This window comes from Prionailurus viverrinus, chromosome F1 (genome assembly GCF_022837055.1).
Source record: "Prionailurus viverrinus isolate Anna chromosome F1, UM_Priviv_1.0, whole genome shotgun sequence".
Lineage (NCBI taxonomy): Eukaryota > Metazoa > Chordata > Mammalia > Carnivora > Felidae > Prionailurus > Prionailurus viverrinus.
In genome coordinates, this window is record NC_062577.1 from 41,227,132 (window position 1) to 41,247,430 (window position 20,299).

General features: G+C 54.5%; 1 protein-coding gene across 4 annotated transcripts; it reads right to left on the reverse strand.

Annotated features, from left to right (window-relative positions):
- Positions 1-349: 349 nt before the first annotated feature.
- Positions 350-18,763, reverse strand: NUAK2 (NUAK family kinase 2). 4 transcript variants are annotated; one of them, XM_047841606.1, is made up of 8 exons: positions 18,378-18,763; positions 9,215-9,335; positions 6,553-6,704; positions 6,154-6,219; positions 4,132-4,251; positions 3,428-3,560; positions 1,797-2,486; positions 350-895 (listed from the first exon to the last, which is right to left on the reverse strand). In XM_047841606.1, exons 1-8 carry the CDS (start codon positions 18,621-18,623, stop codon positions 738-740), a joined length of 1,686 nt encoding a protein of 561 aa, XP_047697562.1. In that variant the 5' UTR covers positions 18,624-18,763; the 3' UTR covers positions 350-737. The 4 variants fall into 4 exon arrangements, with proteins under 4 accessions (XP_047697562.1, XP_047697559.1, XP_047697563.1 ...); XM_047841603.1 differs by having other exon boundaries at positions 1,474-2,486; XM_047841607.1 differs by lacking the exon at positions 18,378-18,763 and adding an exon at positions 14,930-15,057 and having other exon boundaries at positions 1,474-2,486.
- Positions 18,764-20,299: the final 1,536 nt, after the last annotated feature.

A 20,299-nucleotide genomic window follows, 5' to 3' on the forward strand; every position in this document is an offset into this window, starting at 1 on the left:
TAATTAAAAAAAAAAATTATTTATTTTTGAGAGAGAGACAGTGAGAACAGGGGAAGAAAAGAGAGAGAGGGAGACGCAGAATACGAAGCAGGCTCCAGGCTCCAGGTTGTCAGCACAGAGTCCGACTCGGGGTTCGATTCCACGAACCGAACCGTGAGATCATGACCTGAGCCGAAGCCGGTTAGAAGTCGGACGCTCAACCGACTGAGCCACCCAGGCACCCCTGTGTTTTGCTTTTTTTTAAGCAGGTGCCCCAGTTCCCGCCTATGACAGCCCAGGAGAAATGTGGGTTAAGAGAAGGCTCGAAGGCCTGCACCCCACCTGCCCACACAGAACAACAGAGGCTATCTTCCAACCACGGTTCTGGTTTTAATGCAGGGGTTCTTTCTAGCCACAGTGGAAGGGAAGAGGGACCATCAGGTAGACAGAATCAGGGCATGGTGGGAGGGAGCCAGAGACCCCCTCCCGGACAGTGCAGTGGGACATGTGATTGATCCCCTCCCCCCATGATCAGTAGGGAATCACTGCAAAAATATCTCCCTGTTCACAAAACTTAGGCATCACAGTGGACTTCCCCAGAACATAGTATTCACATTATTGAAAAGAGCTAGATTCACTTTTTTAAAAACACAGGGCTGAACACATAAAAATAAATAAGGGCATCCCAGGGTCGGGAAAGCCCAGAGCAATAGACACTCCATTCTCAGTAGCGGGAGCAGCTTGGAGGCCAGAGAGGTTCAGAGTCTTCGAGGTCCAAGGTGGGGTCCAGAGGAATCTGGGCCCCTTGAGATGAAGTCCGATAGCAGCAGCCTGAGCCTTTTTGAGTCTTTTAGATCCCTAGCAGCGACTCCAGGAGGCTTGGGCCGGGTTTGGAGGACGGGAAAGAGGAGAAAACCTTCGAGGAGATAAAGGTTGGGTTCTCTTACTGTTGAGATAAATAAGGAAGGGTACACGGCAGGAGACCGTTCCCAGGACGCCCCAGGCACATTGCGGGGGCGCCACATTCCAGTTTTAGTGGTTGATGGGGATGGGACCTGTATCTGAGGAGTTTCCATCCCCACCTTAGCAGGAAGTCACCACGCACAAAACTTACTGCAAGAAAGGAGACTGGCACTGAGAGAGTGTTCTTTCCTGGTGTCTGTGGCCCTACTGTGTGAACCAGAAGCGGGCAACCCGGACTCTCGGCCACAGGCCTTCCCCTCTACTCTCTTCTCTGCTCCACAGGGCCAAAGACTTGGAACCCTCAATGCACTTGACTTGCCCACTTCCCGTCCCGCCCTCTCTAGGGCTCAAGTGCAAACCACCTCAGCCTTCCTGGCCGGGATACTAGTCTTAGGAGGCAGGGGCGGTGGTGGTCTCCCCTCAGGGTGCAGCTGCATTTTAGAGCCTACCCAGGATGGGGCGGCGCCCCCCCCCCCCCCCTCAGCTGAGCTTTGAGCAGACCCCCAGTGCCTGTCGGTAGGCCTCTGTCACCTCCTGGCAGTCGGTCAGGGAAAAGCAGCTATCCCCCAGGGGGTCCTGCCACCAGCGCCTCAGGCCTCTGCTTCCAGGGCCCTCTGCGGGGGGCTCCTCAAGCCCCATGAGGTTGTCCACAGACACACAGCCCCGCAGCAGGGGCTCGGGGAGCCGTTCAGGCAAGTCCAGCTGGTCAAATGACTCAGAGGACAGGATGCTGTCCTCACTCATAGCCCCGGAGGGGCGGCTGGCCCGGGCCAGAGGGTGAGGGGAGGCCAGTTCATCCAAGGAGCCGAAGGTGGAGGGGGTTGGGAGCTCCAGGGCTGTGCGGGAGAACTTGCCATTGTGTTTGAGGATGCCTTTGCGATGCAGGGGCAGCCCTGAGGCCTGGGGGGGCTTCTGCTCCTCAGAGTCCCCACTCACAAACACATCGCCGGCGTCCAGGAGCTCCCCAGATTCACTGGGTTCCGGAGAGGAGTAGTAGCCAGATTCCCGCTGCCGAGACTTCTTGAGGATGCCCTTCTTGGGGAGCAGGGGGGCAGCCTGCCCTGGGCTCGCAGGGGCCAGGCTGGGCTCGGGGTCTGCCCTTGCCCCTTCTGACAAGGTTGGTGCCTTCTTCTTGAGAATGCCCTTCGGCAGCTTGAGGTTGCCCCTGCCGGGGCGGAGAGAGGGATCATCAGCCAGGTCCCCCTGGCGAGACTGGGCCATGTCGTTCTCTTTGCGGGACTTCTTGAGCGAATGCTGGCGCTCCAGGCCTGGGGCGATGCTCCCGCCTCCAGGCGCGTGCTGCTTGAAGAAGCTGCAGACCTTGGCCCCATTCTCCAGGAGCGGGCGAGAGGACCGCCGCAGCCAGTCAGCCATGGAGGCCCGGCCAGAGTCGCTGCCAGGGTGCCCGCCCTCGTGCAGAGCCTCCTGCTCCCCCACGCGGGTGGCATAGCCCCAGTTGACCCACCAGTGACTGGCCACATCCTCCAGGGTGGCTCGGCGGGTGGGGTTCACCATCAACAACCACCGGATCAGGCCACAGGCATCTGGAAGGCAAGAGACAGGGGCTTCAGGCTGGCAGCCACGAGAACGGGCACCCCGCGGCCCCTCTCACTGGTTACCCCCATTTGGGCTAAGGCTTCTCAGTCCTGTATCAGATATGTGCACTCCCACCTGGGCTCCGTACACGCCACAGCCCACGTGGCTCCCCACAGCCTCCAGCTCTCAGGGGTTGACTCTGCCCATTTCTTCTTCCATCCCTCGACCCCCCAGGACCCCGGCCCCTTCTTAAAAAAAATTTTTTTTAATGTTTATTTATTTTTGAGAGAGACAGTGTGTGTGTGTGTGTGTGTGTGTGTGTGTGTGAGCAGGGGAGGGACAGAGAGAGAGGGAGACTCAGAATCCAAAGCAGGCTCCAGGCTCTGAGCTGTCAGCACAGAGCCCGACGCGGGGCTCGAACTCACAGACCGTGAGATCATGACCTGAGCCGAAGTCGGAAGCTTAACTGACTGAGCCACCCAGGCGCCCCCTGGCCCCTTCTTTAGCCTTGTTGTACGTTAGTGTATTCTCCTTCTCTTGGCTGAATGCGACCCTGAGGGTAGAGACTGTGCTCAAGAGGAAACCAAGGTTCTCACACCCTGCTTCCTGCCTTCTCCACTGGGTGTGAAAGGACAAAGAGACTTCCAAGGATGAGGACTCAAGCAGGTGGAAATGAGGAAACTGCAGCAAAGACGGTCCAAGTTCAACCACCAGAAGCCCTTCCCAAATAGGATATAGCATCTCACAAAGGAGAGAAGAGATACCCCTTCCTTCTCGGAGGTCACAGACCCTGGAGGCAGAGAGACGACAGCAGGAGGGGGTGGTGAGGAGCTACCCCCATCGACAGTGGGTCATCTTCTTTACTTCCCTGCCCCCACTTGGTTCCTGCCTCAGGAGCTAGGGAAGGACACACGGGGCCTGGATGAGAACACCCACGCCTCTCACTCACCAGAGGGTTTAAGCGGTTCCCTGTACGACCCATTGCTGATCTGTTTCACCAGCGTCTTATGGTCCTGCCCATCAAAGGGCATGGTGCCATGGACCAGGATGTACAGAAGGACACCCAAGGACCAGCTGTCCACCTGAGGGAGGGCGGGCGAGAGACAGGGAGAGTGTCAGCAAGGATGCCCGCATGCCCCAGGCTGGTGGGCTTGTGGCGACACCAGAGAAGAAAGGGGTACACGTTGGAGAACTCAGGGGCTGGGGCACCTGAGGACCACCTCCTAGTAGTACCCAGGAGCAAAGCTGGTGACACTGTAGAAGGGACTGAGGTTCGTGAGGAAAGGTGTGGTCAACTGCCTGCCCTTGGGAGGGGCAGCCACAGACCAGAGCAGTGGTGAGGTCACCCTTCTGGGCTAGGATGGGGTGGTTGTGAGAGCACCCGCCTCTCCAGGGAGTCTGGGTGGGTGCCAGGAAAGAGAACGGGAACCCGGAGGGTGAGGGGGCACAGAACCAGACCAGGGGTCAGGAGACATAAGTTCTTGTCCCAGCTTTACTGCTCTTGTGAGGACCTGGCAAGTCACTGAAGGGTAGGGGGCTGAGCTTTGGGCTCTGGAAGGAGGGAAGAAGCTGGAAAGCTAGCCCACCCCTCTCAGGGGATCTAGAGCCACAGGGGGTGCCGAGGCAGGCCGTGGGTGGAGAGTAGAGACTCACCTCTGGGCCCGTGTAGGGTTTCCCGTTGACGATCTCAGGTGAGGCGTACAGGGGGCTCCCACAGAACGTCTGCAGGAACTCGCCCTGGCGGTAGAGGTTGGAGAGCCCAAAGTCTGCAATCTGTAGGGTTGGGTCAAACACAGGTGGGGGTCATACCAAGGCCTGGATTGTTCTGCAGCTCTTAGCCTGCCCTTCTCCCGATCCCAGGGAAACCCCGGCCCTCGCAGGAGGAAAGCGTGCCCATGCCCCCTGCCCCCTGCCCCCTGAGCACAGCTCAGGCCCTGCACGAGACAGCCTTGTGGAGGTCATGTCCATGAGGAATGCCTAGGTGTGTGGGGTCTCCAGGGTCCTCAGTGTTCCCCAGGCCCCCTTTGCTCATGCTGTACCCCACTCCAGGGATGCACTCTCCTGCCTATAGACATCCTCCTGACCCGGCAAGCCCACCTCCCCTGACACTTCCTTTTCGCACAAAGCCCAATGGCCGGCTGTAGTCCCTGCTCATCAGTCTTCCTCCTCATACTGTCCTGTCAGTATGTCCCCCGTGCTCACCTCCTTCTGCCCCTCCCCCTCCTGCAGCTCTTCGCACAGGTGTGACCCATGGATGGGACTCAACAGACAACTACTAACTGAAGGAAGGGTCTACCAGATGTACGGAGAGAATCAACTTCTCATGCCAACGCCATGGCCCTCGGAAGCAAGCCAGCCCCATCAGTGACTACCACGTGAGGCCTGGCCTGCCCTTCCTAACAGAGGGCTCATCTCTGCCCAGATCCGGGCGGGAACATAGTGGCAGGAGCCTGGGGTCAGCCCAGTAGAGCTAAGAAGCAAGAGCGAAGTCAGAACAAAGATCAGAGCTGTGGTCAGAGCTCAGGAAAAGGAATCTTCTCCCAGGACTCCCTGAGCCATCTGATACTGCGGGCTTGAGAGGCCCCAAGCCCGTCTTCTCACTTCCCTGGGAGACCCTTTCCCCTAACTGTCCTCAGATACAAGCAGAGGCCAATGCCCTGCTTCTCCTGGCCTCTTCACCCCCAGCAGAGGGTCATGTGTGCCCAGGGTGGGGAGGGGCTGTTTATGAAGCTCTGGTTCCTTCATTTATAGTTTTATTGGCCTCTTATCGAGCAGTTACCATTTGAAGCCCATAAAGACGCAGATGATTGGTACAGATGGGAAGGTTCGTGCCTGTCTGGTTACGTGAGTTTACTGGCTCTGGCTCCCCTCCCCCTGCTTAGCATCAAAGAAAGCCCCACCCGGCTCCAGGAATTGGCTGGGTAAGGGGAATGAACTCAGTGCCAGGGTGCTTCAGGGCATGAGTTCAAGGGTCACGGAAGGGAAGGGACTGTGTCCTGGGTTCAGGAAGATTCTGAGGAGTGTCCGAGTGCAGGATCAAAGCCCTCCCAGGTACCTGCAGGGGTCAGCCCTTGCCATTTCTCCCTTCTAGCCCCGAGAGCTGAGCTTATCTCATCAGCGTGAACCTCTCAGACCTAAGCTTAACCACTCAGGCACGGGAATTCAGAAGCTGCAGGGGGCAGAAAGCTGGTGCCGGGATGCGTGGTCTATGGAGAAAAGTACCAAAGGGCTACCCAGCTGCGACAGATTAATGTGCGTGTGCATGTGCACATGTGTGTGCGTGCAGGCAGGTGGGGAGAACTCGGGCTGTGACCCTCTCTCCCTGCCAGTCCCAAGGTTATGTGCAAAGGCTGATCCTGGATCTCGACTCCAGTTAGCCTTATGGACGTCAAGAGCACTGGCTGAGGAGTCAGAAGACTTTGGTTCTAGCCCAGGCTCAGCCACTCCCTTGCCATGGGATCTTGAGTAAGTCACCGCTTATCTTGAGGCCTCAGTTTTTCATCCACAAAAAGAGGTACTGGAAAGGATGACGGCTGAGTTCTCTACTGCTACCAACATCTAAGTCTCAGCTTTGCTCAACTCCTTCTGGAGTCCCCTAAGCACTTGGAGATAAACACTCGGCAGAAAGGCTGTGGTGGGGCAGGGAAGCTGCTGGAAACAAGTAGCGGGGCTCACCTTAATATTTCCATTGGCGTCTAAGAGGATATTCTCCAGCTTGAGATCACGGTGGACAACCCCATTCTGAAAGAGAAAGGGCAGAGAGGATGGTCAGGGAGAGGTCGCCACGGAGGGACAGGACGACACGAAGGCCTCGCCTGGAAAGTGAGGTAAACACAAAGGGGGCCAAGTTGGGGGAGCACAGGCAGGCGAGGGATACCCATCTCACTGGAACACAGCGCAACAGACACAGGCCCCTCCACTCCCGAGGGAGTCAGCCAGAGACGCCAACATCCCCGAGGCCCAGAGTCCAGATGGAATTTTGCCTCTGTTTCTGTCTCCCTGCGGGATCCTGGAGGGGTCATGGAATCTCTCTGGCTCAAACCAGCCCTGGAGAACCGGCAGGAGGTCGCTCACCTGGTGGCAATAGTGCACGGCCGAGACGATCTGCCGGAAGAAATGGCGGGCGTCCTGCTCGCTGAGCCGCTGCCGCTCACTGATGTAGTCGTACAGGTCGCCCCGGCTGGCATACTCCATGACGATCACAATCTTGCTGCTGTTCTCAAACACTGGGGCAGAGCAAGGCAGGAACGTGAGGTCCCTCCAGAGTACACTGTTCCCCACTGGAGGGGTGGGGGGTCACACACGCCTCCCTGGCCCCAAACCAGACAGGACCTTTGTCCAGGGATGTCTGCCAACGGGACGGGACAGTGGCAGGTAAGAGCAGGAAAAGGGGCCTCTAAAGCTCCCACCATCTTCCAGGAACCACGAGGTAAGGCCAAGGGAACTGGCTTAGCCTCCTTCTCTTGGGAAGTTCAGGCTTTGGAGGAATCTTAAAACTACCCTGCAAATTTCCCAGGAAGGCAGGAATCAATGGATGAGAATGAAAAGTCAGGTTCTCTGCCTCAAAATCTGGTACTGTTTGGCCTTATGACCACGGGCAAATCTCTTCCAGATACATCAGTAAGAATACAGGTTTGGGGTTTGAATCCTGGCCCCATCGCTTATTAGCGGGGTGACTTTGGCCAGTTTTTCAACCAGGGTGCCTCAATTTCCTCATCTGAAGAGTGGGATATAATGGCAACCTCACAGGACTGGGTAAGAAATAGATGAAAGTCAGTGATAGCTCTGGGGCTGGCTGAGCAGGCGGGCGTAGGGTCTGATATAGAAACAAGCACTCGAGAAATCGTACCTACTGTCATAGTTACGATCAGTATCCTCGTGCATAAACTTGAAAATAATTCCCATAATAATGTTTGCCTTGAGGATCAAAAGAGGGATAAAAAGGGATAGGAAGGTGGCTTGTGAACTACACAGTACCATGGAAAGCGGAGATAAGATATCTATTACCCTCAGCATCTTTGACTTCCTGGCAATCAGCCTCCCCCAAGCTCACGTGCCACTCAGGCTTTGCCCTGGCTCTAGCCGCCTGGAAAGGTAGGGAAGGACTGGTTCACCAAACTGGCCCTTTGGCTGGGTATGTGTCAGAGCATGTATGTCCGTGACATTGCATCTTTGTGTCGAACGAGTCCTAGGAGTTTGGCTTGCTCAGCCAGCCCCAGAGGCACTGTTGTCTAGCCTGTGACAAGGAGCTGAGAGAGCAGGCTTCTCCCAAGAGGGATCCCAGGTGCCAGGCTATTGGATACATGGCCAGGAGCCAGCAGGATTGTGCTCTTTTTCCACTCCCACGTGAGTGCGTGGACCTGACGCATGGTGGCCCAATCTCCCGGGGCCGGGGGCGGTACCTAGATGAGATCCTACTGCTGTGGTTCTCCATATGTCTGTAAGGGTGCGTACAATCTTTGTGTCATGAAACTGGAGGTCAAGAGCCAGCCAGAGTACATCCTGGAGAGCAGCTAGATTCCAAAGACTGGAGCCTTCCCCTGGTTCACATCTCCCGAAGATTGGCAGGGCACGAATGGGGAGGAGGGGCCTGCCTGTCACACAGTAACCGTGACACCCCTACAATCGCAGAATCTGAGGTGCAGGCAAGTCCACAGCCTAAGCTTCAAGACTCAGTTCCCAGACGTAGCTGGAGGTATGGGTGTGGGGGAGAATTCACATACACACACTCTCTCTGCCCAATCACCAAGCTCAACCTGGCTTAACCAATACTCTGTCATCTACCCACTCTTCCCTGGGGGAAATACAGAGAGATACAATTAGCCTTCTCAACCATTTGCCCGGGATCCCTGTGGGACAGGCTCAGGCCACGGGGCCATATCGGTGGCTCTGCTCTTAGTCTTTCCACGAACAGAACCCAAGAGAGGAGACTTCTGTCTTACTTCCCACCAGGGATATTCAGACAGAGGGCAAAGCCGCAGGCTTCCCTTCCTCCCTCCCTCCCTCCCGCTGCTACTGTTATGGCTGGTTTCTCATCTAACCGATATTATGTAAAGGCTGGAAGCAGACAGGTGTGCGTGGGAGGGTGCTCCCCCTCTTTTACTCATCACTCTCTCTTGCTCACTTTGTTGTCTGGGTCACAGGGAGCAGGGCAGATGGAGTAGAAAGCCGGCACTGATGTCAGAGCAAGAGGAGGCTAAGAAAGATGAGGAAAGGTAGGAGCCGGCCCCATGGCAGGAATGGTTCAGAGCCCAGGTCAGATTCTAGGAGGCTGGCTCTTGGGACGTGTGAAGGATAACACCCACGCACCCGAGACAGGTGCAGGTCTCTCCGTTCGTTCCAGCCTCCCCCAGGACGCTAAGGATCTCATTGGGTTGGGGAGGTAGTGTTCAATTATGGAAAACCTAAGAATAACAACAAGAAAGCCTACAGTCCACGGAGTTCCTCCCGTGAGCTGAATACACAGTGACATTTAATTTGATCTTTGCAACTACCCTGTGATGTAGGTGGGACTGTCCCGGTCTACACATTCGGAACTGAGGTCCACCCAGAGCCTAATTAAATTAGTTGCCCAAAGTCATAGAGCTGGGTTTCAAATCCACCTTTTGTCCAACTCTAAAGTCTGGGTCTTTTCCACTTCTTTGTGTCCTGTTCTGACTGCTCCTACACACACACACACACACACACACACACACACACACACACACACACGGCTTCGAAAGCCCTGCCTCTGTACCTTCGTGGATGGCAATGATGTGGGGGTGGTTGAGTGATGACATGATCTCAATCTCTCGCCGAATGTGCATCAAGTCTTGCTCATCTTTGATTCTGTCTTTCCGGATTGACTTGATGGCCACCTGGGAACAGAGAATGCAGGAGACTGAGGAGAAGGTTTTGGCAGATAAAGGCATCCGTGGATATTCTGGGAGTGCTGCCCCTGGCCACCTGCCGCTGTTAGAAGTCCACAGCGTGCACCCAGGGAAGCCATTCCATCCCTCACCAGGGCCGGTGACAGAGAGGCTGGAGAGCACCTTCCCTAGAGAACCTGGGTCGGGTGCAGTCTACACAGCAGGGAGGTGTAGGGGCCAATGACCTTAACCAGAGTCCACAGATGAACAAGGAAAGTACAGCCTGCATCTGTAAGGCCCATGCTTTGTGATTTACAAAGCAAATTTACCATACGGCGCCATGATTACGATGGGACTGGTTTTGCTCAGCACTGGATCCCTGAGGCCACGCGTCGTGCCTGGCACACAGTAGGCACTGAATAAGTGTGTGTTGCATTAGTAAGTACACTGGCCCTCCCAACAGTCCTGAGAGGCAGGCACAGAGTTTCATCGTCCTCATAGATAGGTGGAGAAAACCGGTACCCAGAGAGGTGAAATGACCTGTTCAAAGTCATATTAGTTACTAACGGGCATAAGCACGAATGAACTTTGAAACCATAATGCTAAGTGAAAGAAGCCAGACACACAAGTGCAAACGTTCAATTCTCCTTATACGAGGCAACCAGAATAGGCACGCGCACAGGACAGCAAGCAGACTAGAGATTACCAGGTGGGGGATGGCAGAGGTCGGGGTAGAGGCGGGGGCGGCCGGGAGCTTATTGTTTAATGTGTCCGAAGCTTCTGTCTGGGGTGATGAAAAGATTTTGGAAACGGATAATGCTGATGGTTGCACAACACTGTCATTGTGCCTAACAGGTCACTGAACTGCAAATTATATGTTCTGTATATTTTTCCGCAAAAAAAAAAAAAAAAAATTATCAAAAAAACACCCATCCCTTCAGTCGAGGGCAGGAATGTCCCTTTCCTAGCAACAAACAAACAAGACAGCGTCCTCTGGTCTTGGCTATCTCCGCTGCAAAGGTGAAAACACCATATAAGGAGTCAGCCCTCGGGCTGGTAAGTGCGGTGGGTTCAGGAAGGGCGGAGGCAACAGGAAATGGAGAAAGAAGTGCCAGATGCCATCGCTGGTAAGCAGGACTCTTAGCCGCTGAGGAGTCTCTGTCCTTTCCCTGCTCTGTTCCACTCAGCAGCCGCAGGGACAGAAAGAGGAGAGGGACAAGGGCCCTTCCGTGTGTGCAGATGGCTCAGGCCTGGGGAGCGCCAGGGGAGTGGGGGGGGGGGGGGGGAGACCTCCTCCGGGCTCTTGTCGCTGTCCCCAAGGGAGCAAGTCCCGCCCCCGCTCCGGGCCTGGGTTTTCTTTTCTGTGACACACAGGCTGAACTAAGAAGTGTGAGGTGCGTTCCTGCTCTCAAGCTGTGAGATGAGCTGTCCAAACGTGGTTGGGGAGGGTGGGGGGGAAGTGGTGGTGGCTGGGGCGCTGGGCAGGGGCCGGGAGGGCTGTCACAGGGCTGGTCAGCTCCTGACAAGTCCTGTCCCAGGACACCAATGGTAAATGCAGGACTTCCTTTTCGGGGGGGAGGTGGACACGTTGTGAAAAAATCTGAAGGCACAGACCGAGGTAAACTGCTCCCCATTCAATTTCCCGGGAGGGTTCGCCTCCCCTCAAGGTTCAAAAGGAGACAGGGAGAAAAAGGAAACCAAGCTCCAGGGGAGGGGCCTCTAATCCACCCTTTCACAGGGCTCTGGAGGCAGACAATGGCTTCCGGCTCGCAGGGACAGTGGCCTAGCGGACAAGAATGCGGAACAGCCTTAATCCCATAAGGGGAGCTGCGCACAATGGCCAGGCCCGGTCACCCCGGCAACGGGCCAGGGATGGCGTGCCCTCCGCCCCTCTCCTCCCCTGGAGCTGCATCCTTGAAAGAGGGGAGGCCCAGCTCTTGTGCCCTCGCGGAGCAGAGCAGGGAGGACAATGGCAGCAGGAGGGACCTGTCGCCAGGGAGCCTCGTCCCCAAGATACCGGAGAGGCCCCCCGCTGCAGCTGCCGGGGGACAGGGCTGCACCTCAGCGCCTTTCTTTGCGACCCGCCCCCGCTTCTGCTCCAAACCACCCTGATGAGCCAAGCAGAAAAATCTCTGGCTGAGAATTGAACGGAGGGGTGGGGATGGGGAGGTGAGGGCCTGAATCCTCCTCCAACTACGAGGAGTCAACTTGCAGAATCATTCTTGCACACCCTTCTCTCCATACCCTTTTCTCTCCCTGAAGGGGAGATTTTACGGACTAGCTCTTTTCTAAACTTCCTTGTTTTAAAAATCAGACAGTAGATAAAAGTCGTATGAGCTCTTCAGATAAAGGGCCTTAAGTATTGTGTTAATAGACAGTAAAAGAAAAATCACATAAAAATCACACAACTAGATAATGAAACAAATAGTTGAGAGCTTAGGATGCACATATGTGTAAGAACTAGGCATATTACAAAGGTACACACAAACCTATACAAGGAGATAAATCATTACAGGCTTAGGCGGGGAGAGATCTAACAAAGATAAAGCCTAAAAGAAATGAGGTTCCCGGGGCGCCTGGGTGGCTCAGTCGGTTGAGCATCCGACTTGGGCTCAGGTCATGATCTCAAGGTTCGTGAGTTCGAGCCCCGCGTCGGGCTCTGGACTGACAGCTCAGAGCCTGGAGCCCGCTTCAGATTCTGTGTCTCCCTCTGTCTGCCCCTCCGCTGCTCTCACTCCGTCTCTTGCATTGTCTCAAAAATAAATAAACATTAAAAAACCTTTTTTAAAAGAAATGAGGTTCCCCCCCCCAAAAAAAAAGGGGTCTGAGCAGCGTTAGGAATCCCTGAGTGGATAGAGAACACAGAAGTTGAGCCCCAAGACCCATTTCTTTCAACTCTGGAAGTCTAGGATTCCAACTCAGAGTTGTTCATCCTCAGTGAACAGTTCCATTCTTCCGCAAGCCCACTCGGGCCTCGAGGGCCAGGTCAAAGACCCCCGCGACACCCCCACATCCCTCCACCTCAAGTTATCCCCATTAGGTCCTAGGAGACTACAGCTTGGTTAGCACTTCCTATGAAGGAAACAAGGTAAGTCATCAGGCCTCCAAGCAGAGCGATGTGTCACTGCCCTGGTAGGGCTGGGCCACTCTTCCCCAACCTATCCCTGCCCCACAGGACAGGCCCCTAGCCATGTGCTGTCTAGCTTGTCATAGTAAAGAAAATGCAGCAACAGCTCAGGCCTAGAAGGAGCTCGGCATCCAGAAAGCGTTCAACAACTGTTTACTGGTGAACATAAATCACAAATAAATAGTTACTGGCTAAGTCATCGGGCTGATCCCTGACTGATGTGACCAGTGCCCAGATAGGATTTTCTGCCCTTCTTCCGTGGGTGGAGAGTCAGTCTCAGTTACAAGGACTAATTTGAGGGACCTTTGTTCTGATCTGCAAGTTGGTTGAGCAACCATTCTCTAGAATTAAAACAAACCAGAGCCAAGGAGGAGGGTAACAATTGCTGAACGGATCACCCAGAGGTAGGCAGGCCACATGCTGGAGATAATCCCGGTTCATCCTGGTATAATTATTAATAGAGCCCCTTTTACTCCCAAAGTACCTGAGTTTAGATGACATGTTATGTCGCCACCCTACTCAGAGGGGGCAGGAAACCCAGGCGCAACAATTATGTGATAATGTAAAAGTGAGTACCAGATCAGGTATCTGATCCTTATTTGTCCCTATGGCACCACGCAACTCAAGACAAGTCACTTAAATGAGCTGGTTAACTAGTGGGGCTAGTTTTAATGTCCTCATCTGAAAACTGAAAGGGCATTTATTTATTCCTCAAACATCTGCTAAGAATTACTATGTGCCTGGTGCTACACTAGGTGTTAGAGATGTAGACAAAATATGGATAGTCCCTGCACCAAGGCCCTCAGCCCAAGGGGAGGACTGGTAATTAAATCCATGCCAGTCGAGTGTGACGAACAGGACAGTTGAGGTCCCTGCCTGCCCAGGGGCTCCGGGAGTGCAGACAAGAGTTTTCTTTGCCTGGGGGAACAGGGAAAACCATCTCTGGGAGAAAACTTTGTTTTTGCTCTTAAAGGATGAGTGGGGTTTGCCAAGCCAGGGGGAGCAGGGGGTGGTAAGGTAGGGAGCAGCAACAGAGCATTATAGGCAGAGAGAAAGGTTTGTGCAAAGGCCAGAAAGAAAGGAACCATTCATGAATTGGTGCATCAGGACCTCTAAGCTCCCTCCCAAATTGTAGCATTTTCCGCTAAGGTTCTTCAGAAATGGGTCACCGGCTACTATGCCAGGAAGGTTCTGGCCAAAGATTGTTGTAACGGGTTTATTTCGATGCCCTAGGCTAGATCTATGTGAATCTGCCTGGGCATAAAGTCCTATAGATGCTGGCCCACATTGCGAAGGGAGCAGGACTTATTTCCCACCCCCCACCCCATTTTGCAAATGGCAAATACTGAAGTCCAAAAAGGCACACTACTCTTCCAAGGTTCCCTGACGCACCGAGGCGGGATTAAAGTGTTGCCTGCAGAAGCGGCCTTCTCGGAAGACAAAATTTCCCTGCAGGTGCCCTGCCCTGCCTCTAGCTCTCTGCTTCCCACCCCTGGAGAAGGGAATGCCTCGCACCCTGCCTTGGGCCCGTGCAGCGCCACCAGCAGCCCCGTCCCACTTAGAGACACACAGACCTGCCGGGGACATGCGAGTTGGGGACATGCGAGTTGGGGCTCCGGTGGTTAAGCACCGCCTCCCCTGCAGGAGGAACCCAGATCAGGAATAATCTGGATGTAGGAGAGGATGGCTGAAAGGCCTTAGAAAAAGAAGATGTGCAGGTGCTGGTCCCCGGTCCCGGGAGAAAGGATGCAAGCTGGGCATCTCCGGTCATGGCTATCACTAGGAGTTGGAGCCAAGATCCTCGACTCCTCTCTGGCCTTGCACGGAGCAGCTGCCATCCGGGAGGTGGGGCAAGGAGCTGGAGGATGACCTATTTAGATAATGGAGGGGAGGTTAGGCCGGGCTGGGCTGGCCTGAGCAGAGTGGGGATGGGTCTGGGGGGGGCTCACCATCTCACCAAGCCTGCCAGAGAACCAGGCAGGGAGCAGGAAAGGGCTCCAGGAACGAAGGGAGCCTGAGCCGCCTCCCCTGAACCCCATGCCGCGCCCGCCCCCTCCTCGCCACCCTCCTGCCCACGCTGCCAGGTTGCCAGGCAAGGCGCTTCCCTGCTCAGCCCTCTTGTGTGGTTTGGCCAAAGCCCAAGGACAAGAGTCGCCTGCAGCCGGAGCCTCCCTCCCTGCTGCTGAGCAGGGAGGTGCAGGAGGAGCTGGGAGGGCAGCGTCACGCAGAAGAGGCTGTTGGCAGCCGGCCAGGCAGAGCCTTCCTCTGGGAGCTGGGGCTAAAGGAGAGGACTCTGAACAAAGCAAAGACCAAAGTAGTTTGGCTTAGGAAAGCTCAGCACAACCCCTTCTCTTGCTCAGGGCAGGACAGACCCAGGATGGGGTATCCCAGGAGAGGGGAGGGCCAAGCAAAGCCAGCCTGGCTGGGATAATGACACCGTGTGTGTGTCAGCTGCCGTGCTGAGCATTTTACATACATTATCTCATGTAATCTTCTGAGAACTCCACGAGGCAGGAATTATTATAATCCCCGCTACAGGGTCTGATTCCTTCATTGGCAGATGAGGAGACGGAGATGCAGAGAGGTCACATAGCTGGGAAGCGAGAGAGTCCGAATTGGAGCCCTTACGGTCTGAGTCTGAGCTGCCCAGCCTTCCCGACGAGGTAAAAACCAGGAATGTAGAGTGGTCCACCCATTCGGGATCCCTCGACATAGTCAGCATGTGTGGGGGTGGGAGTTAGTTCCCAGTGACTGTTCCCACCCTCAGCACTGCCTGGAGCTCTGGGAAAGGTGGCCCGGGCTAGCTGTTGGAATGACAAAGCACACGGAGGGAAGCCCGGGCTCAGCCCCAGGCAACTCCAAGTCCAAGACTCCTTGTTGGCCATCCATGGCCTGGGGTGGTCAAGTCAGGAGCCCGCGTCGCCGGCATGCCATTAACCAGCCACAGGACAAACCCCATCGTCTCTCTGGGCCTCAGTTTCCCCAACTGTCAATGAAGGAATCAGACCAGCCCAGTCATTTGCAAACATTTTGAAACGCCCTGCAGCTGTCCAATATATAGAAGACACAGAAGCATCTCTGTCCCAGACCGCTATCCACTTGGACTCCCCTAATGCTCTTCGTGGTACCCCTTGGAGAGAAGACTGCCATGCAGATCACCCCAAAGGCTCTACCATTCCAGGGACCCACAGCAGGTGTTTTTCTTTTGAGGGGAGGGGTGGTAAGGGGAACTGGGAGAGTCACAGGAGGAAATGTCATTTGGATACCAGGAATGTGGTCAGAGACCAGAAGATCCAGGGCAAATATTTGTTTTTCCTTTGATGCCCTCCTGGAGTAGCCATTAGTCCTGCCCACCCACCCCTTCCTCTGGAGGGTCCCATCTGGCCCCTGATAATCTCATCTAAGTAGGCTGGGAAGGGGAAGTATGCTAGAAAGGTAGAGAGAATATTGGGATGGGAGTCACCCAGCAGGCTTTCCTCTGAATCCAGTCCCCACCAACAGCCTCTGTTGAATTGCCTCAATTCAATGAACTGAGCCATTCCGGTTGTCCTTCTCCCTCACAGAAGATCCTGAGGCCCCAGGTCAGTCTCTCTCTCTCTCTCTTTTTAATGTTTATTTACTTTTGAGAGAGAGAGAGAGAGAGACAGAGCACGAGTGGGGGAGGGGTAGAGAGAGAGGGAGACCCAGAATCCGAAGCAGGCTCCAGGGTCCGCGAGCTGTCAGCACAGAGCCCCACACGGGGCTCGAACTCATGAACTGTGAGATCATGACCTGAGCCAAAGTCGGATGCTCAATCGACTGAGCCACCCAGGCGCCCCAAGGTCAGTCTCTCTTAAGGGAGGACAGTGAAGAGGCAGGGATGGGGGTGGAGTGGGGAAGACAGCTCCTCTCCAGAACTGAGAAATCACTAGCACAGCAGGCAGCTCTCCTCCAAGGAAGAGGGAGACCCTGAGCACATTCCCAGTAGAAGTACAAAGTGGTCTGTCGATTAGGGAAGTTCAGGGCAGACCCCGTTCCTACTGACCTTGGGCCCCTGCGGGAGGCCAGGGAGTACCTTCTGAATTCTCTCTGTTCTGATGTCATAAGGGCTGGAATCCCTGTTTCAGCCAATGAGGTTTGAAAACTGAAAGCTGGTTTATCTCATTCCAGAATCAATGACATCAATCTCTCTCTCTCTCTCTCTCTCTCTCTCTCTCTCTCTCACACACACACACACACACACACACACACACACACACACAGGTGCACATACAGTGACCCAGGTCAAGAGTCTGATGGGATCTCAACTTCAATCTCAGTTTCCCAGTTTCTGGGCCACCCCAGTCCCCCAAGCCCAGCCTGTCTTTCAACAAGAGGCACAGGCTACGAGCAGCTATTTTCCAGCTGAGCGCCTGACAAAGCCTGAGCCCAGTGGTCTCAAGCCTAGAGCCTCACCGGGCCCTCACACTTGATAGAAAGAGAAAGAGAAAAGGAAAGCCAGGAAGTACATGATTGCCCAATAGCTGTAACCTGGCAGCAGGCAACTGGGGACAGTGCCAGGCCCTAGCAGGAAAAACATACTCGGTCCTATTGATGAGGCCATAATCCACTCCCTTTCTCCAGCATCCAGTCTCCTTCACCAATGAAATGACTTCTTGAATTTCAAACCAGTTACTGGCTGCAAAAGCAAACAATCTGGGGAGGTGACTGCTCCCACAGCCAATAGGGTAAACCACGGACACACAGACAAACACACACACATCCATGTCTCATACCCAGTACCCATTGGAAGGTGGCAAAACAGTCAGTCCCTAGATCACCTGCCCTAAAAACCTTGCTAGAAACGCAAGCTATCTGGCCCCGTCCTAGACCTCTGGAATAAAATCCTCTGCAAGTGGAACCAAAGAATAAGTATTTTAAAAGAAGCACTCCAGGTGATTCCTATGCATGTTAAGTGCAAGTTTGTTAACTCACTTTTGGCAAATTTGCTACCCTTTCAGGGCTTGCCTTTCCGGATATAAGTATCAGTTCTGACTGCAGTTTCTATGTATCAGGACCAATTTAAATTCACGTCTGTATCTCATTCAATTCTAATAGCAACTTGTGAGGGAGGCTGTGGGGTTTTGTTTGTTTTCGCAGAAGGGGAAACTGAGTATAGAGATAAGTTGCTCAAGGTCTCACAGATTACTACTATTTCTATTGCCTATACCCGCCCCTCTCGTAAATTAACCAGACAGGTTTCTGAAAAGGCCTCTCACCCAAAGGTATCTTGGGGCACAGTAGACTTTGCACCAGAGCCTTGTTTCACATTTCCCAGAATAAAAAACGCATCCTAATGAAACTCTGAGTCGATTTTAGAGCTGGAAAGGACCGAAGTGTCAAGCTTACTTCCCACCCGCCCCAGCGCAGAACCCCACGGTATGCTGGGCTGCCGGATTATAAGAACTGAGTTGAGAAACTGGACCTCATACATTCATTCAACCACACACTCATTTACTAAACCCATCCTATGATCTGGCACCTTCTACTTCCTCTTCCCATTCCACTCTTTTGGACAGTCTGCTCCAAGTAAAATTCAACATAAGTCTCATCTTCTTTGGGGAGTTTTCTCATCTCAAGACAGGGCACTATCCCTAGGCACCCTGCCTCAACCGTCCTCCTCACTTACTGGGCAATCATCGAATGCTGGCTAGTGTTGGGATCCCCAGGTCTACGACCATTGTCCCTACAATCACGGGCAGACATATCTGCAATGGATACCCCAGGCCCCCGCCCCCACTACACACGCGCGCGCGCGCAACCTCAGCATGGCCAAGACTAAATGCTGGCCATCCCCCCGCCCCGAGGAAGGCACTAGCCCCTGGCCCAGCCTCCATCCCTCACCGCCCGCGGACGAGTCCCAAGCCCGCCCGCCCGGCCGCGCCGCGAGAGGGAGCCGCACTTACCAAGCGCCCCGAGCTCTCCCGCGCCTTCTTCACCTTCCCGTAGGTTCCCTTGCCCAGGGTCTCGAGGAACTCGTAGCGGTGGCGCAGGTTGTGCTTGTGGTGGTGCCGCTTCACTGCCTGCTTCTTCATCTGGGGCTTGGGCGACTTGATGAGCCTGTCGGGCAGGGGCCGGGCAAGCTCGGTGGCCGGGGCGGTGGCGGCCGAAGGAGCCGGACCGGGCCGCCGGGGGAAAGCCAACGGCTCCATGGCGGCCGGATGGTGAGCGAGGGCGGAGGGGGAACGTGCTGCGAGGGGAGAGGTAGAGCCCGGGGCACACGTCCCGCACCAGGGCTGGGAACTCACAGCAGCAGCCGAACGCGCGGCAAGTCGCCGCGTTCCAAGTTGTTATAAACGCTTCGAGCCGGAGGCCCTGGCCACGCCCCCCCGCGCGTCCATTGGCCTGCTCGCCGGCTGTGCGTGACCAGGACGTCCCGCATTGGCTCTCCCGGGCCTCCGGCCCCGGCTCCTCCCCCAGTCGAGGCCGGGAAAGGTGTCAAGGGAGCCCCGCCCACCTGGGCCCCCGGAGGGACACGCACCGGGGATAGGGGACATCAGTGGGTACTACTGGGATCTGGAACTTTTGAAGGGCCCTGGAACTGCTCTTGCTTCCGAGTGGCACCCTGTCCTAGTTACAGCCACCTGTTGTCCTTCCACTGTACTGTGTTCTCTGTGACGAAGGGGCAATCTGACAGTTCTAGACGTCACCAAAGTATTTCTCCATCTGAGTACTTTTCATCTCTCAAGCCAAAAGTCTATGAAGTCACTGGATCACTTCTTTAAGACTATAAGGGGGGAAGGGGGAATGGAGAGGGATGGAGACTGAATCCAGCCAAGTGGGAGGGCTGGTGGAGAGCTGTTCCCGGGTTCTCACTTCACCTGTCTTCAGTTAGATCTACCTTGATTGGATCCCAGAAACGTGGTTCTGGAAAGTTTCTATCTCTTCATCAAAGAACGCTTCTAGGGTTGAGTGGCTCCCTCAAGATGTAGAGGAATTTTTGAAGTTTTGGAAGGAGTTGGAGCAGACAAAGGGAAACACCCATCCATTAAAAAATGCATTACGATCCTGTTATTTCACTTGTGTCCCCTAAATCTGTGTATAGCTGTCCCCTCAAAGTTTTCCTCTCTGTGATTTCAGAGCCAGGAGGACGGTTGGTAGGTCATGAGATTTGGCTTGGTATTTAAGGCCTGGAGCACTGTCATTTACAAAGAAACGAAACTATCCATAGTCTGTCCTCCTTCCTCTAGATGCGAAGAGTAATAGGGAGAAAGAGACATTTCCCCTTGTGTCTTCACGCTAACTGCAGTTTTTGAAGTGGGTCTTATTTTGCCAAAGGCCATCCAGCCGGTGAGAGTATGGTAGAGCTGGGATTCAGACCCCCAGGAGGATTGTGTCTCCAGCTGTGTATTCAGGACATCAAGATCAAGATCAAGATCAAGAAGGACTACATCCTCAGTGACTGAATTTTGCATTTAGTGTCTGCCCACTTTCCTATTTCCACTGATCCTTTGATCCTCTCTAGTGTGTGTTAGGGATGGAGAATACATCCTTTGTAGCTAGAGAGGATCCACTTAGGCAGGAAACCAACCTCCCTTCCCCCAGATCTGGAGGGCCATGGGAGGTGGTAGCCAATTTGGTATTCTTCCCTCTGCCAGCCTCCCTTCTTGCTCTGAATCATCTGAGAAATGAGAACAAGGCCCAGGTAACAGTTCCCTTGACCTGTGTCCCCTGAGATCTCTCCCCTGAGATCTCCATCCATCCTGGGGGCCCAGCTAGCTGGGGCCTCTTAGAGTTCTTAAGAGGAAGCACAGGTAGTAGTAGAGAGTGAACAGGGCCGAGTACTGGAAGACCTGAGTTCTAGTCCTGCTGACATCAACCAGTTCTG

What these genes read in the sequence shown, in the direction of transcription:
- NUAK2 (XM_047841603.1), bottom strand. Translation starts at nt 18,623, where the DNA reads ATGGAGCCGTTGGCTTTCCCCCGGCGGCCCGGTCCGGCTCCTTCGGCC. An exon ending in CATCATTGCCATCCACGAAG is followed by an intron (nt 6,705 to 9,214) that starts GTACAGAGGCAG and finishes GCTCTGCCCCAG; the next exon opens with TGTTTGAGAACAGCAGCAAG. An exon ending in CCGTGCACTATTGCCACCAG is followed by an intron (nt 6,220 to 6,552) that starts GTGAGCGACCTC and finishes TTTCTCTTTCAG; the next exon opens with AATGGGGTTGTCCACCGTGA.